Source organism: Gorilla gorilla, chromosome 6 (genome assembly GCF_029281585.2).
Source record: "Gorilla gorilla gorilla isolate KB3781 chromosome 6, NHGRI_mGorGor1-v2.1_pri, whole genome shotgun sequence".
Taxonomy (NCBI): Eukaryota; Metazoa; Chordata; class Mammalia; order Primates; family Hominidae; genus Gorilla; species Gorilla gorilla.
Genome location: NC_073230.2, coordinates 152138126 through 152164449, shown reverse-complemented (window position 1 = coordinate 152164449; position 26324 = coordinate 152138126). Strand labels below are relative to the sequence as shown.

The following is a 26324-nucleotide window of genomic DNA, read 5'->3' as shown; positions in this document are numbered from 1 at the left end:
GGAAAACATACAAGCAAAACATTTAGCACATTCCTAGCACAAAGAAGGTGCTCCATAAAAAGTGGTTATTTTTATTATTACCAATATTTTATTTTGATACTATTATGGCATGAAACAAAACCTCCTGGAATTAAAATAAACAGACAGGACAATTAAGGCAAGAAGGAGGCAGCATCCGAAAAGATAAATGTGGTCCATGTGCCACAGCTGTTAACACACCTCTTCTCGGGGCTTAGATCTGAGTGAAGGCTGCTGCACTCCCATGACTGGGTATGGCTGTGCTGGTGATGACTCACCATGGAGTAGGATATGCATGATAAGAGGAAGTCCTGCTCCTGAGACAGCTCCCAGGATGGAGGTTGCTTGGCCTTCAGGAGGAGGCTGAGTAAGAATCATGGACCCGGCAGCTGTGCTGCCCTATCCCTGTGGCTGGCTCAGCTTCTCTGACAGGGAGAGAACCTAAGTCCAGGCTGTAGTGGCTGTCCACAGGGGAATGTCACAGAGCACACTCCATCTTCAACTTTCTCTTATCTAATCTAAGTGGTCTCCATTATCATTTTCCTAGGGAAACATCAGCTCAGGGGCTTTGATTGATAGAAAAGGAGTGAGGAAGGGAATATGTGTGAAGGAAGCTAAAAGCCCATGGGGAGAGTATTGGACTTTCTGTGGAAGGGAAGTTTGAAGAGGAGGCAACATCAGGGTGTACCCACACAGACCAAACACCTCTAGAATCCTGAGTCAGCTTTTTCCCCTCACTCTGATTCCTACTCCCACCCTTAACCAAAATTCCATTGTTTGCTGGCATCACTATTCCCCTAGTCATGCAGAAATGCAACTTGGAGCTCCTCTGTGGCTCTATTATAAACCCCTCCTCCATTCAATCCATTGCCATGACTTTATTCCATACAATTTTTCTTTCTACGCACTTCCCTCCCCTCTGCCATCCCCTTGGGCCGGGCCCTCCCTTCATCACTCCTGCAACACCAAACTAACCACTCTGTTTCTTGTCTTTTATCCAATCAGTCCAGATCCCCAATACCACACCGGCATTTCTTAGATATTACTGTATCTTGCCACACCTTTCCTCAAAAGCCTTATTTTCCCCAATGCTTTCTTTTCTAATGTATGAAGTTCTGACTTTTCTTTATGACTTTCATGATACCCGACCAGCTGGCCCCAGGGGGCACAATGGCTTTACTCCACTTCTCCACACCCACCCTCATCCTGGCAAGTGCACCATGGCCCTAGCACAGTGCTGATGGAATCTGGAAATATCGCCAGGGGATCATTTGCAAGACTAACCTAATAAATTACATTTTTTTTCCTGGGATGAGGAAACAAGGGACAGAGTTGAAACACCTTCCCCCAGAAATGTGCTTGCCTCACTCAGACCACAGGTAAGGGCTTAATATGATGTGAGAAAGAGGATTTCTGGCTTGGAATGCAATTCATTTCTATTAACATTTAGAAAGCATCTTGGGTGGGCAGGAATGAAAACCAGACACTGTACATGCTATGACATAGTTTTCAATCACTAAGGAGATGAAGAGGCAAGCTATCAGTGTAACAGAAAGCAGAATGAAAGAAAGAGGGGCTCAGTAAAGCCTTATTCTTTTGTAGAAGGCATGAGATCCTATGAGGTAGGCATAGGCAAGTATTACCCTCATTTTCCAGATGACAAAACTTGCTTACCTGCCTCAGAGTTTAAGTGGCTTGTTTATTGTCACAGAGCTAATAATTAGCAGATTAGGGTCTCCTAGCTGGGTGATCTTTTGAATGCATGACTTTGCCAGCAGCCAGCAGAGCTATGAAACACCGAGAGAAACAATTAAGCATGCTTGGGAACAGTGTGAATGGGCATGGAGCTGGGAGGCCTCCTGGGAAAGGTGGCATTTGACCTGGGAATTGATGAATCCCAGAAAAGCCAATCAGAGAGGTGTGAAAACAAAATTAAAATGGAGACTGGGCCTGAAAAATTCCCAGGCAAACAAAGCCAAAGACCTTAAAAATAGCCATATTCTTGCTAAAACTACAAACATAAGTTAAACTTAACTTGGGTCAATTTCTGAAAAATGCTTACAACAAATAAAACTTAACCCCAGCCAATGATAAGCAGCCAACTAACATATGATTATGTGACTAGGGACTTTCCAAAAAGTTACCTAAAAAACGCAATTATGTAACTGCAAACTAAGCAAATAATATTTTATTTTGCTTCTATAACTTTCCAATAAATGCTTGCCTCTGACAGTTTGTCATCGCAACACTAAACCTTTGTCGGTCTGGTGCTCCCCAATTCATGAATTGCTTCTTACTTAAATAAACGCTTTAAAATTTTACTGTGCCTCGTATTTTTTTAATACAGAAGAAATGAGAGAAGGAAGAATATTTTAGAAATAAAGGAACTTCATGGGCAGAGTCACAGTGCAAGACAAAAGGAGCAGACCAAGGGCAAGATTGCTTGGGGAGTGAAGACTCCCTCCCTCTTCTCCCCTGAGAAGCTGAGATAAAGGGGGAGGAGAAGCCTGGGTGCCCCCCACTGATAAGCAGGCTCCACCCAGAGGCCACTCCTGTGTGTCTGGGGACAAGGGGAAAGAGCAGCAGAAGTGCCCCTTCTCCAGGATCAAGGAACTGGGGTGGGGGGTGTTTCCTGGACCCCAGTCCTCCGAATCAGCTCCTAGAGTGGAACCAGGAAGGATTCTGGAGCCACAGAAGATAGACAGATGGTAAGTCCCCTTTTGGAGTCAGAGGCTTAGGGTGGGGGGTGACGGTGGCTGTGTGCAAATGTCCTGCCCCCACTGGAGGGGAGGGAATGTAAGGCTTACAGAGTAGAAAGGTGGGGAGAGGGGGAGGTAATGGGAGAGGGATGGAGAAATGGCACATTCAGGGGACAGGTTCGTTCTGAAGCCCATCTGGGAACACTGCTCCGAGATAAAAATATGTGTGTGGGGGCAGGGCAGGCAGCGAGGGTATCAAAATGGCCTGATAAAACTCTCTTCAATGCACCATTTCCTGAACCAGCTTCTCTCTCCTTCTCCCTCCACTTACTTCAGGAAGGTGGGGACCAAAGTGAGGAAGAGCCGAGGGAACGCAGCCAGGCAGGTGGAATGGGAACTCTCTGGAGCCAAGAGGTCAGTGGCCTCCTCTCCTGGGGCTGGAATACACTGATATTGTCACTCTCGGCTCTAAAATCCCACAAACACTCATCTACTAACTGTCTGCTTCATCCTCACCCAAAACAGTTGACATTTCTTGTTTTCTCATCTCCCAGGAGTTAAAGTAGGGCTGGGTTTAGGAAGAATTGGGATAATTATTTCTGTATAAAGGGACTGTAGCACTAACAGATTCATTCTCTCTCCTCTTCTTCCCATCCCTGTCTCTCAACCCCCTCCATCTTGTATCTTTCACATCTTGGTTCCTCCCACAGAGCACTCCAGAAGAGAGGCTGCCCGTGGAAGGGAGCAGGCCGCCCGTGGAAGGGAGCAGGCCATGGGCAGTGGCCAGGCGGGTGCTGACAGCTATCCTGATTTTGGGCCTGCTCCTTTGTTTTTCTGTGCTTTTGTTCTACAACTTCCAGAACTGTGGCCCTTGTAAGCAAGATCCCAGACCCCCTAACCTAGTCAGCCCTCCCCCAGCCCTGGGGCCCAGGCCCAGTCCCTGCTCCTGGGGCTTCTGCCCACCCTGACCCTTGGGGTCCCCATGGTTCTTCTTCCTCCCTGCATCCTAACCATTTCTTTTTCATCAGCTCCCCACTTAGTTACTCACCTGATGTTCTTTGCCTAGCCCCTTGGGGGAGCCCTGGTCTTTTTGCCTCTTCTTTCCCAGCTCTGAGCTTTTCCCCACAGGCCTCTGTGAGACATCTGTGTGTTTGGATCTCCGGGATCATTACCTGGCCTCTGGGAACACAAGTGTGGCCCCCTGCACCGACTTCTTCAGCTTTGCCTGTGGAAGGGCCAAAGAGACCAATAATTCTTTTCAGGAGCTTGCCACAAAGAACAAAAACAGACTTCGGAGAATACTGGGTGAGGAAAGCAGGGTGGAAGATGCTCTGTGCAAGTGGGTGACTCTGTGCCTAAAATGACCATGACTGCTCCAAACCCTGTGTAGTTGTGGAACAACTGGTTTGCACCATCCCAGGTGGGATTATACGGGTGGATGATTGGAGATGATGGGGGAGTAAAAGAGGCAGGATGGCGGGAGCTGCCTGGGTTTGCTCATCTCTCACTGTTTCCTGTTGCCTTGCCTTGGGTACCCTTCTTCCATTTCTCTTGGTCCCTTTCTGCATTTTTTTCTTTATCTAATTTCCATCTTCTTTGCTTCTCTATGTATACATAATTACTCCATTCTCCCCAACTTGTCCCTTTTAGCAAGCTCCATCTTTGTTGCTTCCTCCAAATGTTCAGTTTCTATCCTATGCATGGTGTTTTCCTCCACAAGCATCTCTTCAGCACCTCCTGCATTTCAATTCTTTTGTCCGTCACTCTCATTCTCTAACCTCCAAAACCTCAGTCTCCCAATGGCTCCTTGTCAACATTACCCTCTCCCTCTCACCATGCCGGAGCTCCCCTCTCTCACAATGATCTCTTGCTTCTTGCTTCTCCATTGAAACCTTGAACCATGGCGAGCAAGTTGACCTGGAACAAATGGGATGTTAGAGATGGATGATTGGAGATGATGGATGATGGTGGAATGAAAGGGGTAGGATGGTGGGGTGAGAAGCGAGAGAGGGCTTCATCACTGTGCATAAGAGAAAAAGTGGGTAAGTACAAAGGATATGCTGGAAGAAGAGGAGAGCTGAGTTAATTGGCAGTGGAAGTAAAGTTCCTGCAGATGGAGGCTGGAGAGGAAAACTGCCAGGACTGAGAGGAAAACCAGAAGGATGAACTGAAACTGAGTAGGAGGTTGGAAGTGCGTCCCAGGAAGTTGGTGGATGGTGGTGAGGATTTGGGAATAAGAACATATAAGATAGACATGCATTTCCAGTGCAAGGGAACCTAAAGAATGTGTTGACGCTATCAATTAGAATCTGGGAAAAGTAAATGCACCCCTCTGCCCTCCTTTTTTGATGGGGAAAGAGTGGGAGGGGGATTCTCTTTGGGTAAATGGATACTTTCAGGGAAGGCACAGAGATAAAAAGAAAAAATATGCTCAGGATAAATTATATTGCCTACAATGGGATGAATAGATATCAGGGGGACTGAGGGTGAAAAGAGTGTTAGATATTAGACGGTGGATGATTCAGAGAGACTTGCATTTGATTATTGTAGTGTGTTTGTTTCCTGGGATCAATGGATGAGGAGTCTGGACTAGAAGAGTCTTCCCCTGTTTCTTCTCTTTGCTAAACCTTTCCTTATGAGTTTTCTTCTCTCCAAATCCTTAAAGTTCTCTAGTTCCCTGAATTTGCCTAATTTCTTCGATCATTTCTTTTGTCTTTCATTTCTCTCTTTTCTCCTTTGCCCATATCCCACTTATTGCTACCTTTCTCCTTTCTTCCCTGTCTTTTCCTTCTTGGTTTCTTCCCCACATTTCTTTTATTTTCCATATTGTCTTCTTCTCTTCATTCTCTTTCTCTGCTTTCATCATTTCATCAAGTTGATCCATTCCAAATTGGGCAGTCCTATCATCTTTCTTATTTTCCTCATCTCTATTCCTCCCCCTCCTTCCATATTCTGTGGGAGTCTTTCTTTCCTGTAAGCTCCCTGTCTCCCACCCTCCCTCTTTGCCTCTATACCAGTTGCCACTCCTTTAATTCTCCTGCCGACAAAAAGAGTCAAACTCTGTAAAATATTTGAAAAGATTTATTTTGAGCCAAATATGAGTGACCATGGCCCATGATACCGTCCTCAGGAGATCCTGAGAACATGTGCCCAAGGTGGCTGGGGCACAGCTTGGTTTTATACATTTTAGAGAGTCATGAGACATCAATCAAATACATTTAAGAAATACATTGGTTTGGTCCAGAAAGGTGGAACAACTCAAAGGGGCGGGGGTGGCTTCCAGGCTACAGGTGAATTTAAACATTTCCGGATTGACAGTTGCTTGAGTTTGTCTAAAGATCTGGGATAGATAGAAAGGGAATGTTCAGGGTAAGATAAAGATTGTGGAGATCGAAGTTCTTTTGAAGTCTTATAGTGGCTGCCCTTAGAGACAATAGGTGACAAATGTTTCCTATTCAGATCTTAGTTAATCAAAAGATCTAGCTATGTTAATGAGATATGTTAATAGCTAATAGAGATTCTTTACAGATGCAAATTTTCCTCCACAAAGAACAGCTTTGCAGGGCCATTTCAAAATGTGGCAAAGAAACATGTTTTGGGGTAAAATATTTTTGTTTTCTTCTTTGTCTTGTAATGTTATGCCAGAATCAGGTTAGAAAGTAAATCATGTTACATGGGTTAAATAAAACCCATCTGATGAGAACTTATGATATAGGGCATGACTCCCCAGACCCCTTAGATAAGAATTTGGGGCAAGATAAAAAAAATCAGAGTTTAGTCCTCACTCCCATGCTTCCTTTCTAGAGGCCCAGAATTCCTGGCACCCAGGCTCTGGGGAGGAGAAAGCCTTCCAGTTCTACAACTCCTGCATGGATACACGTGCCATTGAAGCTGCAGGGACTGGTCCCCTCAGACAAGTTATTGAGGAGGTGAGAAAAGTTGGGATATTAACTTTTCTGGATACATAACATATGGGACCAATGCATGCTTAGGGCTGCCATTTTTTTTTCTAGAGGGTAGGTCTTCTTCCTAGGGTCCCCCAATTTCTAGGAGGGAGATGGAGATGGAAATGGTTATGCCCTATGAAAGTATCAGAACCTTGGGAGAAGGCAGATAAAAAAGGATAGATGTGGCTCCCTAGAGGATTCGAAGGGCCCAGGGCAGAGGTCAGGCAGTAGCAGCTGTGTAAGAGCCGATCCAGACAATGGGGGATGGGCTCCACAGATCCTTATGCTCAGCCCCCTCTCTCACCTTTAAAGCTTGGAGGCTGGCGCATCTCTGGTAAATGGACTTCCTTAAACTTTAACCGAACGCTGAGACTTCTGATGAGTCAGTATGGCCATTTCCCTTTCTTCAGAGCCTACCTAGGACCTCATCCTGCCTCTCCACACACACCAGTCATCCAGGTGAGGGATGCACTGGCAAAGACACAGTGGGACCTGGCCTGCCTCCATCTCTAGCCAATCATCCCCTAGAGGAAGGTTGCAGGTTGGGAAGAGAGGACACCTGTGTGATATAGGAAACAACCCTACCTTAAGGGAAAATTATTGATGTGAAAGTCAGGGACATTAGCTGGGGGTGGGAAATGGAGCAGCAGAGCCAGTGCTGGGAAGACAGAAGTAGGCCTGGTCTTTCTTACTGTTAATCTGGATTAGTCTCAGAGCCCCTTAACCAGTCCTCCTATCTCTAGGATTGCCCTCATTTTATTTACTCTTTATTTTTACTAGAGGGAACTTTTCTAAACCAAGGGCTAACTAACTATGCTACTGTCTGTATTTAAATGCTTGTCAGTGACACAGTGGCTTGCCAGGTCATCAGAATCTAGTCCCTAATCTTTAGTAAAGCTTTGCAAGCACCTTGTGATCTGACCCCTACACACTTCTCCAGCCTTATCTCCCGTACATTCCTTCTCTCCCTTACCCCCAAGCCATGCTGACTCACTGCTGCTTCCAGGAATATTCCTCAGTTCTTTGCCTATGCTGCTCCCTGTGCCTGCAACCATCCCCCACACTGAACCTGGAAAACTTACATGTTTTTCAAATGTTGGCTTTATCATCTCTTCCAGGAAGTCTTCACCGACACCCTAGTTATGAGTTAGGTGAAGCCCTGCTCTCCCTACGTTCATTTCCTCATGCTCTCAGCATTTATCACTCTGTGTTGAAGATTGTGAGCCTCTTTAGAACAGGACCATGCTTTATTCACCTTTGTTTCTCAGGATCTATCACAGGGCCAGGCAGCTAGAGGTTTTGCCAGGTATTTGTTGAGTGAGTAACTAAATAAAAACACTGGAGCTATCACTCTTGTGGTTAAACAATGTAATGCTATCTGCATATTTGGGCCCTACTGTCAAAAGAGCCACAAAATTACCAAAGGTTAAGTACAAAAGAAGAATTGATTATCATTATGAGGTGTTCTAAAATTTAGTTTTAAACAGTCTGCTCAGGAGTTTAACTGATGTGGCCTTTGGGGGCCGGTTAAGATCTGGTTAAGGAGAGGCTCAGAGAGGAGAGAATGAGAGGTGAGCTAAGCCAGCCTTGAAACATGGTTAATTCACACAAGTGGAGGTGAAGCTATGGGGCGTTGGAAATGCTGAGCCAGGGGGAGGACCTGGAATGGTGTGATTCCTCCGTGGAGTCAGTGAGGAGGCTGATCTATTTAATTGAGGATTTGGGAGGCAAGGTGGGGTGCAGTGGGAGGTAAAAGTGAGACTGAAGACATAAGGTTGAGCCTGATTATTTCTAAGAAGCCAGACGGAGGTGAAACATTTGACATAATAGAAAAAAAAAATAGCTACTGAGGCCATCCAACTGTTATGACAATTGTGCATAGAGCAAATATTTTGATGGTTGTGCATAGAGTCAGCAGTTTTGAAGGTCAGTCTGGGGGTGTTGAGGAAACTAAATGAGCATTTTTGATGCCCTGAGATAGAGGTAGAAATGGAAACGAAGAGCCAGGTACAAGGATTTAGGCAACTTCACCCTAGTGATGATAGTTCATGCTGTTTCTAGAGGATTTGGTGACTGATTGGATATAAAGAAAGAAAGTGGGGGATTACACAGTGATCCCATTATTTTGATTTAGTGTGAATGGGAGGAGGGTGATTATCATCAGTGTGAGCCTGGATAGTCTCTTGGGTTAAAAGCAAGTAGGAAGAATGGACTACAGAAAGAGAAGTCCAAAGACTGAGGGCAGAAGGGAGCCAGGGAAGAGAGAGTACTGTTGGAGAGATGGGAGCTAGACCAGTATGTTGGGCCACAAAGGAGAGAAAAGGAGCTTCAGGAAGGAGGGGTCAACTCAGAGAAGAAGGAATGAGAAGACACCCTTGGATACCTAGAGATACTTTCCAAACAGTTATGGCAGTGGACACAGACTGTACAGAGCTTAGGAGGAAGATAAGAAAGTGGAAACAATGGGCATAGATGCTTTTTTATTCTTTGAACTGTGGACATACGATGTAGCAAAAGGGTCAAGTGAAAGTTTTTTTTGAGACAGAAGGAAAAGTATATGGCTCAAGATAAGAGTGGGATATTGAAATTGGAGAAGAAAAGGGAAAGAGTAGAAGCAAAGATCTTCAGAATAGAAACAAGGGTTCATCAGGGCCAGACTAAGGTGAAATATACATGGTGCTTACCTGGGGTGCTAATTTAAGAAGGTCCCCAAAACTCAGTATCATGATAAATAGTATTTTAATAAATATTCCTAAAAAATCAAAATCAATGCAACAATACATGATGGAACAAAATATCAAACTTTTCTTCATTATGAATTTTTTTGAAAAAAGATTATGCTTTTTTTCCCAAAAAATGGGACAAAATTCTATGTGAATCTTTTTGAAAATACTAATGATTTTTTTATTTGAAATGAATCAAAAATACATTGAGGACTTTTCTTGAACACATCATGATTCTTTTCAAAATTGACTAAAAGTATGTTTTTTTGGGGAAAAAAGTCCATGATAAGCAAAGTTTTGAGATTTTATTTATCATACATTTTTGGTAGTAATTTTGATTTTTTAAAATGTTAATTATTTATCTTGATTACTGAGTTTTTTTAAAAAAGAGTTTATTTGGGCAAAGACTGATTTATGAATTGGGCAGCATCCTGAAGCAGTAGAGGTTCAGAGAGCTCCACCCAACAATGCAGGCAGGCAGTATTTACAGAAAGAGGAAGTGACACCCAGAAACAGCTTGATTGGTTACAGCTTAGCAATTGTCTTTAATGGGCATGTTCTGATCACCTGACAGCCTGTGGTTGCCTGAAGATCAGCTGGTATGGCTGGCTGAGATGGAGCTACCTGTTGCAAGAATATACTCCTAAGTTAGGTTGCAGTTTGATTACTGAGTTTTTGGTACCTCTTAGATTTTGTACCTGGGACAGGTTCCTCACCTCACTCACCCTGGCCCTGTTCCTGAGACAAGGAATAGCTCCTTTTAAGATGCTGATTATTATGCTTCTGCCTTGCTGGGCACACCCACACTGGTTGTAATACTCACCATCTCTTCCCATTTTCACATCTGGACTCTTCTTCTCATGCCCCTCAACCCTTAATCCCTCCCTTTCTTTGTACTCTTGCTTCTCTTCTGTCCAATCTTTGTGTCCATCTCCCAAGGCCATCTCCCATGGTATATTCCCCACCTCCCCACACCTGCCCTCTCCATCCGCCATGCTCCCTGCTTCTCTCCAGTCTCTCTTGTGCCCAGATAGACCAGCCAGAGTTTGATGTTCCCCTCAAGCAAGATCAAGAACAGAAGATCTATGCCCAGGTAAGATGGCACATGGACAAAGGCCCTGCCCTCTGAGGCCAGGAGAAAGGCAGGGACCTCTGGCACCTGTGACTGACATTTCCTTCCTCCAGATCTTTCGGGAATACCTGACTTACCTGAATCAGCTGGGAACCTTGCTGGGAGGAGACCCAAGCAAGGTGCAAGAACACTCTTCCTTGTCAATCTCCATCACTTCACGGCTGTTCCAGTTTCTGAGGCCCCTGGAGCAGCGGCAGGCACAGGGCAAGCTCTTCCAGATGATCACTATCGACCAGCTCAAGGTGCCTGGAACTGGGGGCCAGAAGACTGTGGGCATGGGGATCTTCCTCTGAAACATTACCTCCTTTCCTTCTTCCTCCTAGTGCCCTTAATACCTTTTCATTCTGTCTCTGACTCCATCCCCTCCCCCAGTTAGCCTGTTCTCTTCTTTTTCTCACACCCAAGGGGAAGCCCTTTCCCCTTCCTTCTCTTTTCCTTTTCCCCCTCAGCTTTGTGTCCCTCCTCTAAGGAAATGGCCCCCGCCATCGACTGGTTGTCCTGCTTGCAAGCGACATTCACACCGATGTCCCTGAGCCCCTCTCAGTCCCTCGTGGTCCATGACGTGGAATATTTGAAAAACATGTCACAACTGGTGGAGGAGATGCTGCTAAAGCAGAGGTTCGCCCCAGGTGGGATTGGGGAGATCATGGAAATGGAGGAGAGCCTGAGCACCGTAGATCTTGGGGGCAAAGGAAACCTTGGGGAATGCAGGCTGGTAAGGGCCTCCCAGGAGGATAAGAGGAACTTGCCACCTGTGCAGGCAGAGAAGCGTGGGATGGGTGGCACAGAGAGGATGGAGGGATCAAGAAGGATGTGTCTTGGGAGCACGAGTAAGGGAGGATACACATGACATGAAGAACGCAGGGTCAGCCAAGACACGGGGTTTCCTGAGAGTAGAACACCAGCCAGTCAAGAGCCTCTGAGCTGTAGAAGATGCTGGAAGACCCAGACACAGAAGACAGTTAAGTGTATGTATGTCTTTTTAGCAGCTGAGGACTGTGGGCAGGAGGAGGAGGCACATGAGATGAGGAGATGAAGATGGTGAAGGCTGGGGATGCTTAGGGGAAGAAAGGAAGAGGAGGGGCCATTCCTCAGGTGTGGTGTGAAGATGCTGGAGCTCTTATGGGAAACAATGTCTAAGAGCATTTCTGCTGGTATCAGGAAATCAAGGGGGTGTTGGGGTTGGGGACATGAAAGAGTGGCTCTTTGTTTGGCTCTCTGCCTCCCCTGATACCTGGGTGGCTACCACCTGAAAGCAGTGGCTTTCTTCCAGGGGCTTGGACCTAAGGGCCTTCTTCATGGTGGCAGCAGCATCTGGAAATCCTTTTTGAGGGAGGTAGCTGCCCATTCACATGGCAGTGAGCAGGCTTACATAAGGGTGCAATGCAGTCCTGGCTGGAGCATTGCCGGTGGAGGAGAGAGCAGTCACAGAGACCAGCTTACTTATGCTTATGAGATACATCTGAGGATAACCAGAGATATCTTGACTGTGGAAGCAGAATCTGTTTCATGACATGAGTCCAGACTCCATCTAGCCCAGAACTTTCTTTCCCTGTGACTTTGAAGGCTGCCTCTTCATCTAGTTTCTTTTACTAAGGAGCTAGATCCCACCCCAACCTACATCATGAAAAGCTCTTTTTGACTTGGGTGCATGTTAAAACAGTTATTAATACAGAGGAGAAGGAGCTGCCTTCACGAGTATCAAGGTGACTTACACAAGGAGAGGCTCTTCTTGAAGCATCCCCAGATTCCTGGGGTATATGTGTGGGTCTCTTTTGTCTCCATAGGGACTTTCTGCAGAGCCACATGATCTTAGGGCTGGTGGTGACCCTTTCTCCAGCCCTGGACAGTCAATTCCAGGAGGCACGCAGAAAGCTCAGCCAGAAACTGCGGGAACTGACAGAGCAACCACCCATGGTGAGGAGAGGAGCGGGTGTATTTGCCCAGATACTCGAAAGGAGTATCTACTCTTTTGAGGGGTAAATGTCGGCATCTCTCTCTCAGGGAGGGGGCCGTGATGGTAGATGCCCCTCCATGTCTTGGCTTTCCATAGAAGCAGGCAAGGTGGACAGACAAAATTTAACTTGAAAACCAAGATGCCACGTGCCAGACCTTCAGGCACACATCTCCCAGCCTGACTACCTCTCTGGCTTCTTGCTGGGTGTTTGAGCTCAAATATAAAACTCTGATATTATCAAAACTGCCCTTTCTTTGTCATGACGCTTACACTATTTGCTCAGGATAACTTGGACTTAGAGCTTACAATTTATTGGGATGACAGAGAGATATGTTACGCAGTGGCCTTCCTTATGTCTAGTTGATTCCATGTTCAAACGTGCTTCACAAAGAGTTTATCTCTGACATCCAGTGGGATCCACTGGGCCACATGTAGACTTTGTGGCACAGATGTGGATATATCTGAGGAGGGGCCTGGGTAGAAAAATACACTTCACTAACCAGAGTCTACTTATTACATAAGATGCAGAGATGCTCCTTTGCTGAGAATCTTGAAATCCCAAGTTGGATATATCCAAATGCAAGCAGAAGAGTCCAGTACATTGGATACATCCCAACCTCAGTGAAGGCCTCAGTTTAGTCTTAAAAATCACTGGATTTTTTTTCTTAGTTATTTGTGGTCCATTTCCCTGCCTTGGAGAAACTCTCTGCTTTGGCAACCTAAAATTGCTGTGGAATTTAGAGAAGATAAAGGTATTCACAGGGACTGGAATGTAGTTATTGCTTATCAAGAGCTAATGGTGTGCTAGACACTCTTTGAAATCCTTTAGATCTATTAGCTGATTTAGTCTTTACAATTCCATGAGGTACCATGGATGCCATTTGGTTCGTATTTTAAAGAGGAGGAAACAGAGGCACGAAAGATAAGGAAGTTGCTCAGGTATGACAGTAAGTTAGTGGGGTGAGGATTTGAACCCTGGCAGTCTGGCTGCAGGGTCTGTGTTGTTTACTCATTGTGCTAAAAAAGCAGTCTTCCTGAGGAACATCACTTGGGTTGGAGAGTGGCCAAGAAGCTTCTGCCCAGCTTTTCTCTTGATTCAGATGAAGCAGACCAGAGCCCCAAGTTATCTTAATTGGGGTTGCTACAAAATCCTGGCAACAAACAGCTACCTATAAAAGCCAGCACCATGGCCTCATGGCACTTCTTGGAGGCTGTAAGAGTGCTAATGTTGAGGCTCAGGCTTAAAGAATGCAGAAGGCTTAGATGTCCTGAAGCCATTATCTTTTCCATTAGGGCACATAATTGTCCTTGGGCTTAAAAGCTGAACTAATCTCTGCCAACAAATAATTGTGTGACCTTGGGGACGCCACTTCACCTTTCTGGAACAATAGTATAAAAGATGGCACTTAATAATAATGATAACAGCTGCTATACATGGAGTAGTCACTGTCTGTCAGCACTTGGGACAGGTTATTTATTTAAATCTTCCAGAAACACTTGGAGGTTTTTAATCCCCATTTTGCAGAAGCAAAAATAGGCTCAGAAAGGTCAAGAAACTTTCCCAAGACCACACAGCTCACAAGTAAGTGAACAGACTCCAAAACAGATGTTTTGGCTCATAAAGTCATGTTTTTAACCACACACTATACAGGATTGAGAAACAAGTAGGTGCTACAAACAGGGTTAGAAAACTTTTTTATAAAGGGCAACATAGTAAATATCGACTTCGTGATCCATAAATGGTTGGTGTTACGAACTACTCAACTCTGTCCCTGTAGTGCAAAAACAACTGTACACTAAGTAAATGCTGTGTTCCCAGGGGATCCTGGTTTAGACAGCAGATATTCTTGGAGTTCCCAAGAGGGAGAGATCAGGGAGCATTTGAAGGATCAGTGGCATCTCTGTGCAGGAGGCAGAACTGACAAAATGTCTAGAGAGAGGAAGGAGTTTTCTGGTGAAGAAAGGGGTATCATCTTATGGGGACAGGGCAGGAGGCAGGCTGGCTAAAACTTGGTGCAGGGTGAGGGATCCTCCTGGTGGCTCTGGTTGAGAGGAGAAGACTAGGCTTGCTGTGTCCACTGATGCCCCTGGAGCATGCTCCAGGTGTTTGAGAATCAGCAAGGAAGCCAGGGCACCTGGATCAGAGTGACTAGGACAATAGTGGGGAGGGAATCAGAGCAGGAAGGAGAGAACCATACAAGGTCTGGTAGGTTGCTGAAGGACTTTTGCTTCTCTCTGTATGAAATAAAGACATGCAGAGGGATTTATCTCATTTATGTTTTAAAAGAACATATTTTAAGGTTAGCAATGGGATGTCCTGATGATGAGTGATGTGAGAGTGAGAATGGAATCAAAGACATCACCTAGAGTTTGGCCTTGATATGATCAAAATGTTTGGTTTTATTCAGTGGCCATTAATTACCGACTTCTGATCATATTCTTTTGAATGAATTATAATTTATAGTGCCCTTATACAGAAAGATTTCTAAATCTCATTATTCGCCCATCTTTGGATGATTAGTTTTGAATAGAGTTACAGTCAATGAAAATGGCTGTTAAGTCAGGTTTTCTTTTATGAAACTTGGGAAGGTGGGTTTTGAGAAGTAAAAGCAGAACTTCACATTTGTGATGATTAAATGTGAATGATTTATATTCAGCCCAGCATCTCAGTTTATTCAGGTCTTCCAGCTTTGGATCATTTGCAATTTTATTCAGTGTATCTTCGTCCAGACTACTGTTAAGATCCTTCAGGTTATTGAAGACCTAGCTATGGATTTATGCATTCATTTATGTAACAAACACTTATTGAGAACCTAGTGTACTTCAGGTACTTCTCCAGGCCCTTGGAATGCAGCAATGAACAAAAAAGACAAATAAATAATCCTGCCTTCAGCCACATATCCTGGTGAAGGAAGAAAGACAATAAACAAACTAATAAAATAATAAAATATGTTAGGAGGTGTTATGAAGAAAAGCAAAACAGGAAATGAGGAAAGGAAATGCTAAGTGAGTGGTAGTTAGGATTCTTAGTAGGAATGTCACTGGAGGTCAAGTTAACTCGAAATCATTCACCATTGATGTTTACTTTTGATTCAGCCAGATGAGACTCCACTCAAATTGCGCTATCATTCAACATCAGTTTCTCTATCTAATTCACTAGGACTCAATCTGTGTTTTTCAAGCCTGGCTAAATCAAGATAATGCCAACAGAGTGGGGTAGTGCCTTAGAGTACTTGAAAGGTATTATTTCACCTGATCCCCAAACCTGTGAGGAAGGTAGACTAGATATCGTTTTCATTTCGACAACTGGTGTCACTGAACCACAGGGGTTTAAGTTAATAACTCAAACTTAGTAAGTGCTAATACTCTATTCAGTGGTAGGATGGTAGTGGTGCTTGAGGATGTATTTCGTCTATAGATGTGTTTTGTTAGCCTGTAGAATCTTTTGCAAACTTTGAATTAATCACCAACATTCAAAAACTAGGATATCAAGCATTCAGGTTTCGTGTGTGTGTGTGTGTGTGTGTGTGTGTGTGTGTGTGTCTGTGAAGCTTGGGAAACACTGGGCTACCCTTCTCCTGTGGCGACAACTGACTGTCGCTACATGACGCAGCTCAGGGCTGGGTGCGCTCTCTGAAGCCCCACCACACCGTGTAGCTCTGATGTTGCACTGCTGTTCTCTGTTATGCCTCTGCATGGCCCCTATTGGAGTTTGCAGCTTCCGGTCTTTCATATGCCTCAGTTACATAAGCCTTTTAGCCAGAAAAATTTTTATCATTTTGGCATTATTTTTCTTCAGTGATCCTATCATAGCCCTTAGTAGTTACACATTATTTTCCAAGTGTTAAAAAACTGTTTAATGATTCGTTCTACAATTTTGTTTAGAAATTAACATTAAGAATTCCTGGTTGGCTTGTAATCCCTAAAATTTCCCCTCATCCTATAGAAGATTGGTCAAATTTTTGCTTCTCTCTGGACTCTTAGAATCTGTCCTGATTGCTATCATTTCTCAAATACTATCTGTGGTTCTGAGGTTATATATGGAACTTTTTTTTTCTGGTGCCCTAAAATTAGTCCACTGAGTTTCATTATCTTGGGTTTGAAGTATTTCTTCTATTGTTTATATTTTGGAGACTTTTTTTTCTCGAATTCTATTTCTCTCCCTCTCTTTCTCTCTCTGACTCTCCCTTTGCAGTCAATGTGGTATACACTACCATTCCACATCTTGAGAGAGAGCTGTAGTAGTGGTCTGAGGTGGCGATTGTATTCTCCGGTAGTCAGGTCCCACGGCAAAGCATGTTGGAGAAATGATCAGGCTCCAGCAAAGGGCATCAGGAAACAAATCAAGAATGAGAAGGGGTGAGAAGAGTAGGCAGATCTACACTTCCAAGCTCAAGTGGTCCCCCTGCTGATGCTGGTTGCTGCTCCACATGTAGCAACTGTCTGATAAGAGGTATTCCTGGAGCCAAGCTTGTCCAGCAGAATGTGGCTGGCAGATTCTCAACTTGGCCCATAATTGCTTTCAGACCCGGACTTCCTTTTAGTTCCTGTTGTTTCAGAGCTCCAACTCATGCAGCATGAGAAGAATCTGAGCCTCTTCTCTTTATCAGAGACAAGGTTAGCCAGGTGCGGTGGCTCTTGCCTGCAATCCCAGCACTTTGGGAGGCCAAGGCAGATGGACCACTTGAGCCCAGGAGTTTGAGACCAGCCTGGCCAACATGGCAAAACTTCATCTCTGGTGGTAGCCACCTGTAATCCCAGCTACTTGGGAGACTGAAGCAGAAGACTCACTTGAACCCGGGAGGTGAAAGTTGCAGTGAGCCGAGATCGCACCACTGCACTCCAGCCTGGGTCACAGAGTGAGACTCTGTTACAAAATAAAAATAAGACTCAAGGTTAGCAGACCTCAAGGTGCAATAGAACACAGATGTGGGCAGCCAGGCCTGCAGCAACCTCCAAAATGATAACCTCTTTAACTGGTGGGTTCGGGAGTTTCTTCTTCAGTGACTACCAGACTGACCTCTTTGGTCTGTTTCCTGTAGTGGGATGCACATAAACCCCCTCCATTCCCAGGACCAGCCTAGCTCCTTCAGGGAGAGTATTAGTGGCAGCCTTCCTACCTTCCCCGTGGGCAGGTCTTTGGGAAGTAAAAAAATGACAGGAATAAAGTTTTGAGGCTTCATCCTGCCTAACCCAAATTAGCATATTAGCTGGTATTTATCAGTTCCAGCTCAGCTTTCCCTCAGGCCAGCTACCTCCTCCTGTCCCTGGGTTCCTTGAGTGTGTGTCTCCATTTACCGTGTCGTCTCTGGGTTTATGCCTTGGTCAAGTTTTTAAAGCCATGCAAGCCCACCGCCAAGACCTTCTCAGCGTCTGTCTCTTCTGTTTCTCATTCTTGAGGTCCTCAGCTGGCACTGCCCTCTTGGATGTTTGTCCATGGCCTCCTGCCTCTGCAGTGAAAGCCCTCCACCTTCCTGTTCTATTCTCTCCTCTCTGACTTAGCTGGAAGTCTTCCAGCTCTATGAATTTATACACTGAGTCTTGTCTTGTGTCCTCTTTTCCTAGCAAACAATATGGCATCTAAAACCCAGTTCTACTCTGATAATTTTTTCTTTATAAGATGCTACAGTATGATACACCATGCCCACCTGGAGAGAGGATAAAGGTGATGGTGGTAGGACAGAATTTCCATCCGCAATCTCCGTTTTGAGCAAAGGAGCATGGAGGATGGAAGTCATTGCTGGGACCCCGGAGTAGAGTGGTGGTGGGGGAACAGGGGGAACATCAGACTGCAGAGGTATGAGGTTTGGGTTCTCATCTTCTTCCCAGGAGGCTTTTGAAACCCCAGAATGATGCCTCCTAGAGGCCTTGCTGTCAAATTCAATAGGCAATAACATGAAGGATTTACTCAGCCAGGCTCATGAGACCAGCTCTGAGGAAGCTGTGCTTTTCTTGTACTGATCGGTGATGTGCATCACCCTAAGGGATAGTAAACAGATGAAACCCAGAAAGTCCAGTCAAAAGAGCACCCTCTGGGAATGAAGATCTAGTGAAGACTGGGGAGACAGATGAGGAAAGAGTCCTGAACAGGAGCCACTCATTCCAGCTTTGTCTCCATAGCCCGCCCGCCCACGATGGATGAAGTGCGTGGAGGAGACAGGCACGTTCTTCGAGCCGACGCTGGCGGCTTTGTTCGTTCGTGAGGCCTTTGGCCCAAGCACCCGAAGTGCTGTATGTGAGAGCTCTTCCCAGCCCACATCCCTCCACCCCTTCCTACCCAACGCAGCCTCCCCTCTTCTATTAACTTTGACTTTCTCAGTGGTGTGTGTGATTGGGGAATTGGGCAGTCAGAGAGAGAAGGGCCACTGAGAGAGGGAACCCAAAGGCCTGCTCCATCCCTGGTATGGAAACAGTTCAGCTTCAGGCCACGAATTCTCCATGACATGCTCTCACTTGGACAAGTTACCCAACTTTCCTGGTCTTGTGTTTCTTCAACCATCAAATGAAAAAATCGAACCAGGCTCGGTGGCTCACGCCTGTAATCCCAGCACTTTGGGAGGCTGAGGTGGGTGGATCACCTGAGGTCAGGAGTTCAAGACCAGCCTGACCAACATGTAGAAACCCCATCTCTACTAAAAATACAAAATTAGCTGGGCATGGTGGTGCATGCCTGTAATCCCAGCTACTCGGGAGGCCGAGGCAGGAGAATCGCTTGAACCTGGGAGGCAGAGGTTGCAGTGAGCCGAGATCATGCCATTGCACTCCAGCCTGGGCGACAAGAGTGAAACTCCATCTCCAAAAAAAGAAAAAGGAAAATTGAACACTATCATCTCTAAGTCTCCTCCCTGTTGTAGCTAAGATTTTTTTAACAACACATGACGTGACATCAGAACAGATGACATAATCTTGAAGAGGGCAAATAAATCAAATAAATCACCACTGAGTACTTTCTGAGTACCTACCACATGCCTGGGACTCCTTCAAGAACTTTGCATGAACTACGTCATTTAGTTCCTATTATTATCCTGATTTTATACAAGTGGGAACTGAAGCAAAGAGAGGTTAAGTGACTTGCCCAAGGTCACACGGTTACCAAAAAGCAGAGACAGGGTTTGAACTCAGGCATTCTGATGCCAGAGCCCAGGCTCTCGATAGTGCCTTTCATTTCCCTCCAAGAAAGGATTTACATGAGATGGCAGGTGGCTGGGGAAGCAGTGAGTACACACTCACGTTGTGAAGGCAGGGAGACTTGTGGGGGACTTGCTGGGAAGCTGAAGAGCTCAGGAGGATGAGGAGAGGGAGTGGACCATTTAAAAAAGACAGTGTGAGAACAAGAGCCCTGAGCCAGAGGAGAAAATGACAGCCCTCTCCTCCCTCTGATTTCTGAGAGGTGTTCCTGCCCCCAGGAGTGAGGACACTGTCTTTCTCCCGCGTCAGGCTATTTCCCCATGGAAAGGAACTATATCTCCCTGATGGCCCTCACGGATGGCCAGGCCCCACCTTCCCTTTGTGGGCTTGGCACTGTCTTCCTTTCTCCACAGATCCTTTAGTTGCTTTAGTTGAGCTGCTCCTCTAACAGCAGCTCCAGCCCAGGCAGCTCCTTGGGGCCAAGGCCTTTTCCAAGGGTCAGAAGCTGTGGGCAGGGCCAGGCTGAGGCCTCTCCTGATCCTGTCCCCCTGTCCCTGGACCTCACTCCCACAGGCCATGAAATTATTCACTGCGATCCGGGATGCCCTCATCACTCGCCTCAGAAACCTTCCCTGGATGAATGAGGAGACCCAGAACATGGCCCAGGACAAGGTCAGGCCAGGCGTCCTGGCTGGTGTGGGAGCTTGTGCAGGAAATGGAGTATTGGAACTAGCGAGATGGGGACTGGAAGCAAATGCCAAAGGCCCCCCCAGGCACATGCTAAGTAGGGAAGCCACTGGGCTGTGTACTCACACTGGCAACAATGTGAGAGGCTGGGACAGGGCAACGAGTGGGAGAAATTTCCTTTGGTAGACTCGGAGAGTATTCCTAGCCCCTCCTGTGTCTCTCTCCAGGTTGCTCAACTGCAGGTGGAGATGGGGGCTTCAGAATGGGCCCTGAAGCCAGAGCTGGCCCGACAAGAATACAACGATGTGGGTCCCTGTGTTTTCCAGCTCCTTCTCAGTCCTTGACTTCTCGTCACTTCTCTGACCCTCCTGAGTCTTTGTTGGACAATCAGTTTTCCCTGGGTGACTTAGCTCTGTCCTTACCCTGGTGCTGGCTGGGGTTGATGGGGAAATATCCACACTGTACGTCTTGCTGGCAGAAGAACAGAATCTTTTCAGGTCCCAACGCGTGTGCCAACACACATACGTGCATCCTGTGACTTGTCTGGGCGTGTTCATCTGTGTGCAGATATGTGTAAAGCCTGGGTGTGCTGTATAGTGATGCCATTGGGCTGCTCTCTCCTAATCCCTGGATGCCTGCCTGTCAGGGCTTGCCTGTTTGGGGTCAAATGGTCCCGTTGGTGTTTGTCAGCGTGCATCTATAGAAGTCTCTGGGCGCCCAAGTCACCTCCTGCCTCTTCCCCAGATACAGCTTGGACCGAGCTTCCTGCAGTCTGTCCTGAGCTGTGTCCGGTCCCTCCGAGCTAGAATTGTCCAGAGCTTCTTGCAGCCTCGCCCCCAACACAGGTATGAGAGCAGGGGAGACACAGGCACTCCATCCCAGAGAGACCCATCCATGATTCACAGGAAAGGAAGCCAGGGCTCAGGCCAGGCAGCATGAACAGTAACGGTAGTTGGGAGGGACTGTGTAGGTCTCAGGGTGTCAGGGCAATACGTGGTGGGGGCTGGAGTTCACATGTCCTCTTCCCACAGGTGGAAGGTGTCCCCTTGGGACATCAATGCTTACTATTCGGTATCTGACCATGTGGTAGTCTTTCCAGCTGGACTCCTCCAACCCCCATTCTTCCACCCTGGCTATCCCAGGTATGGGTCACTCTGTAAGGGTAGGTAGGGAGTTTCCCAAGAGGGGCCGACAGGTGTTATGATGGATGGGACTTACGGTTGGAGAACTGGGGTCACAAATGCTGAGAGATTCTGGGGGTCAAATAAGCCCTTGTCTCCCTAGAGCCGTGAACTTTGGCGCTGCTGGCAGCATCATGGCCCACGAGCTGTTGCACATCTTCTACCAGCTCTGTGGGTAACAGGGGCCACTGGGAGGTGGGATAATAGGGAACCTAAGGGAAGGCCACAAGGGAGGCCTGGAGGGGAAAGGGAGGTTATTTGAGGGTTTGAGGTGGGGCAGTCCTGGGAACTTTGCCATGCTCCTGGGAGCTGGTTCAGTCTGTGGTACCACCCACATCCTCACCTAGGCAGCACCAACCCTATGTTCTCTTGCCGTATGTTCTCTTGCCCCGTTTTCAACAGTACTGCCTGGGGGCTGCCCCGCCTGTGACAACCATGCCCTCCAGGAAGCTCACCTGTGCCTGAAGCGCCATTATGCTGCCTTTCCATTACCCAGCGGAACCTCCTTCAATGACTCCCTCACATTCTTGGAGAACGCTGCAGACGTTGGGGGGCTAGCCATCGCGCTGCAGGTATGCAAGTGTCAAGGGCCACAGTTTATGTGTACTGGCAGACTAGAAAACATGTCCTCAAGTTTTCCTTCCACCATTCCTGACACAAGTACAGTTGCATGGCTTTCTGCCCTTTGCATCCCCACTGAACAGACGGCAACTTGGGGATCCCCCTCCTACCCCAGAGATCCTCCATTTTAGGACATCTATAGGTCTTCTGGGAAGTACTCTTTCTTCTAGTTCAGATCAACTTGTCAGTGCAGAACCAGTGAGCAAGGGCCATGGGTTTTGGGTACTGTGTGGAGGGACTTTCAAATGGCCACAGGTCTAGAGCCTGATGGCCCTTCTCTACCCACCCCTACCCAGGCATACAGCAAGAGGCTGTTACGGCACCATGGGGAGACTGTCCTGCCCAGCCTGGACCTCAGCCCCCAGCAGATCTTCTTTCGAAGCTATGCCCAGGTAGGCAGCTGCCACCTCCCGCCACAGCTTGCTTTATGTCAGTTGAATGCCTTATTACTGAAGCTCATGGAAGTCCCCTCCTCAGACACTCCGTTAAATACCCCAAACCCTCTTCTGCAGATGTCCTCACTGTTATCTTTTCTCTTCCCTCCCTACCCCTTGGAATCACCCCTCAGATGACTACAGGTTCTTCTACCTAATTCAGCACCCCCACAACTCAAAAGGTAGAAAAAACTCTATTCCCAAGTTCCTCCAGGAGAGGAGGAGACCAACTTTTTTTTCCTCTCATACCCCCAAAATACAGATGCCTTAAAAATGAGCCTGTGGTTGGGCTCAGTGGCTCACACCTGTAATCCTGGCACTTTGGGAGGCCGAGGTGGGCGGATCACTTGAGATCAGGAGTTTAAAACCAGCCTGGCCAACATGGTGAAACCCCGTCTCTACTAAAAATACAAAACTTAGCTGGGCTTGGTGGTGGGCGCCTGTAATCCCAGCTACTTGAGAGGCTGAGGCACGAGAATCGCTTGAACCTGGGAGGCGGATGTTGCAGTGAGCCAAGATCATGCCACTGCACTCCAGGCTGGGCGGTAGAGCAAGACTCAGTCTCACACACACACAAAAAAAGCCTGTGACAGGCTGACTGTGTGCCACATTCCTCTTCAGACACCTGACCTTAGATGTGGCGCCCACTTGACATCACCTCCTTAAGCACCCTGTACTCCCTCAACAGACTCAGGTGCCAGGTCTTCAACATGCTTAAATTAGACTTCACCCCAGAGCTCCTGCGCTAGACCCTGCCTCTCTGTCATTGATAAATGGTATCATTACACAGCCCAGGCCCTCCTCCTGGACTCCTATTGCCAGATTAAATGAACTATACATTTCAAATGCTCCATGTGGCCCTTGGGGCACTTGATCCCCTGTTCCCTTCTTTGTCTGCTGTCCCTGATCATCCCTTGTCACCGGGTCAGCTTTGTCCTGTGGACCCTCCCCCTTCAATGACCTCTCTTCCTGCTCAGGTGATGTGTAGGAAGCCCAGCCCCCAGGACTCTCACGACACTCACAGCCCTCCACACCTCCGAGTCCACGGGCCCCTCAGCAGCACCCCAGCCTTTGCCAGGTATTTCCGCTGTGCACGTGGTGCTCTCTTGAACCCCTCCAGCCGCTGCCAGCTCTGGTAACTTGGCTACCAAAGATGCCACAGCACAGAAATATCGACCAACACCTCCCTGGTCACATCCATGGAATCAGAGCAAGATTTCCTTTCCGCTTCTGTTCCAAAAATAAAAGCTGGCACTTGGCTTCCGCTTGTCTCTTAATGACTTGTTCCTGCTATGTTCTATGCCTGGAAGTCATTAACTGCACGGGAGAAAAATACCCTGAAGTTAGAAAAGATAAGAGGGAGAAATGCCAAAAATATTTCATGGACACAAGAAAAGGAAAGAATCAACAATTGGTGACCCGGTGGGTTTGAAGGCCACCCAGTGGACCAAAGATTGGACAATAAAGCAGTCTAGTTGGAGACGAGAAGGGCTTGGATTAAGTATCGGAAAGCTGCTCCCAATTGTTCTCAGGATTTTATCGTTATTTTATTGTCATTGCCTCTTGCCTCTAATCTGCTGTCCTGAACAAAACCACGAGAGGTGTGGGAGAGAAGGATGTGGGTCTGCTGTCTCTGGCCCTGGGAGATGAAACTCCGAACCTGGAGAGGCAGTCAGTTAGCACTGATGGCAACTGGTATCTCTGCTGCTGAACCTTGAGGTACAGTGATGGTGATCAGAGGCAGAGAGCCATGCCTGCATCTCCTTTGGGAGTTGTGACCTGGAGCCCATGAGGGAGGGTCAGTGAGTGAGCATGAAGCAGAGTTGGATATTTGGGAATGTCTGCCTCAATGGCCCTCCTGAGAAAACCATGACACTGGCCAGACTAAAGCAGAAGCTGAGGTGGAAAGAGTGCTTGTGAACAGCTGCCGTCTTGGACGACTGGTCTTCTTCCTGCTGGGCCATGTCCACCACCTGCCACATCTCACCCACTGAGGAGGCCACAAAGTGCTCTTCGAACTGTTCTTGATTCTGGTCTGGAACAGGGGAAAAGGACAAGGACTGAGCCCTGACCCTGGCCTGAACCAGAAAGGAGAAGTTAGAATAGGAAAAACACGTCGAAGCCTAGGGCTGCAGTCCCAATTGCCCATATCCTTGGCCTTCACCAGAGAGGGGATGCTCTTTCTAGAGGTTTTTTCTGGTCTGTGTTCAATTACAGCCCCAACTCAAACACATACACACACACACACACACACACACACACACACACACACACACACACCATTCCTAAGGTTAGCTGCCTCCTCTAGGGTTTCAACACTGGGGGAGTCAGGGGCCACCTTGAAGCATGACAAAAGCCAGCCAAATGCACCATGCTTACACACACAGAAGTTGCATGCAAGCTCAGCTGGCCCATGGTGAGCCGACACTATTATTTCACATGATAACCATCAGTGGCTGGAGTTACCCCCCATAAACCAGACCTATGTCAGGTCTCACCCTAGCTTCATCAGTGACCTGGAGCTTGGCCTCACACAGACCTCACCCTGAGCCTCCAGACTCTTCCGTCTTTTATTCTGCCTACCTGAAGAGGGTGTTTTCTCTGTATGGCTCCTGTCTTTTTTTCCACCTACCTGCAGAGGGCGTTTTCTCTGTCTGGCTCCCATCTTTGGGGCCTGGGCTCCCGTTCAGAGGCTTCACCTGCAGCAGCAGCAAGATAGGAACCAGGAACACTGCCCTGCAGAGCTGGGGGGCCAGGGGAGGCATGGACCTGCCCACCTGCTGCCTTTGGCCGCCCCCTGCTCCCAGTGCCCAGCAGGATCCGTGCACCTCCTGCCCCATTCCTGTCCTGGCCCTTAACCCTTTCCAGGGGCATTTTCTCCCCTTCCCTTCCATAGGACCTCTGACTTCACATGTTCTGTGACATCACAGCCATGGGCCTGACCTTCATTCCGGCTCACTAGAGCGTTCCATGGCGAGGCACAAGAATGGAGCACAGCCAGCAGGGATGGCAGAGGCTTCCAAGATGACCACAGTGGGTCATTCTGTATTTAGCAACAGAAATGACTTAACAGCTTGCAATGTACATTCATATCTATTACACCATTAGATCCACGTAGCAACCAGGACTGCAAAATCATAGTGTTCTCATATCTATTACATTCATGAGGAAACTGAGGCTCACAGAAAAAATGACTCTGTCACTCAAAATCACCCAAATACTAAGGGGCTGAAAAGGACTCTTGATTAACTTTTACTTTTAAATATGATATCTTCCCACTATTCTATGTGGCCTTTCTGTAACAAGAGTGGTTTGCATAGGATGAGGCCCAGAACAGATGAGCCGGCCAGGATTCTCAAGTCGTGGGCATGAACATGCTGCTCTACATGAAGCATGGGTCTGCCAGAAAATAAAGATGGGGAGGAGCATAGGGCAAGGATGGGTAAAAGCACATGCTGTATGTGTGTATAAAAGACACAGAGACAGAGACAGGCATAGACAGGCAGAGACAGACAGAGACATAGGAAAAGAGAGAAAGAAAGAGACCGAGACAGGCAGAAACTGAGGGGTAGAGACAGAGAGAGAGATAGAGACGCAGAGACAGAGAGACAGATGAAGAGAGAGTGAACAGAGAGAGAGAGAGAGACAAAGAGCAGGGTGCCTTGCAGCTGGTAGAGCCCATTCACGCCCTCTCTTCACCCTCCCCTGGTTTTCCCACTTTTCTAGCCTTTGTCCTCTTGTACCACTAGGTTGAAACACCCTCTTCTTTCATTTTACGCCTTTCTGTACTCTTAGAC

General features: G+C 47.1%; 2 protein-coding genes across 4 annotated transcripts; one reads left to right on the top strand and one right to left on the bottom strand.

The window, feature by feature from the left end:
* Positions 1–2568: 2568 nt before the first annotated feature.
* On the top strand, positions 2569–24060 carry KEL (Kell metallo-endopeptidase (Kell blood group)). The gene is made up of 19 exons (XM_004046375.4): positions 2569–2726; positions 3054–3131; positions 3428–3590; positions 3846–4022; positions 6522–6646; positions 6977–7123; positions 10418–10480; positions 10573–10761; positions 10989–11137; positions 12307–12436; positions 18597–18707; positions 20178–20276; positions 20519–20596; positions 21036–21136; positions 21323–21433; positions 21576–21643; positions 21875–22044; positions 22390–22485; positions 23505–24060. Exons 1-19 carry the CDS (start codon positions 2724–2726, stop codon positions 23664–23666), a joined length of 2220 nt encoding a protein of 739 aa, XP_004046423.2. The 5' UTR covers positions 2569–2723; the 3' UTR covers positions 23667–24060.
* LLCFC1 (LLLL and CFNLAS motif containing 1) lies at positions 24049–25567 on the bottom strand. Of its 3 annotated transcripts, XM_063708821.1 has the most exons (3): positions 25471–25567; positions 25160–25226; positions 24049–24562 (listed from the first exon to the last, which is right to left on the bottom strand). In XM_063708821.1, exons 1-3 carry the CDS (start codon positions 25474–25476, stop codon positions 24327–24329), a joined length of 309 nt encoding a protein of 102 aa, XP_063564891.1. In that variant the 5' UTR covers positions 25477–25567; the 3' UTR covers positions 24049–24326. The 3 variants fall into 3 exon arrangements, with proteins under 3 accessions (XP_063564891.1, XP_004046424.2, XP_055203108.1); XM_004046376.5 differs by lacking the exon at positions 25471–25567 and having other exon boundaries at positions 25160–25463; XM_055347133.2 differs by lacking the exon at positions 25471–25567 and having other exon boundaries at positions 24373–24605; positions 25160–25463.
* Positions 25568–26324: the final 757 nt, after the last annotated feature.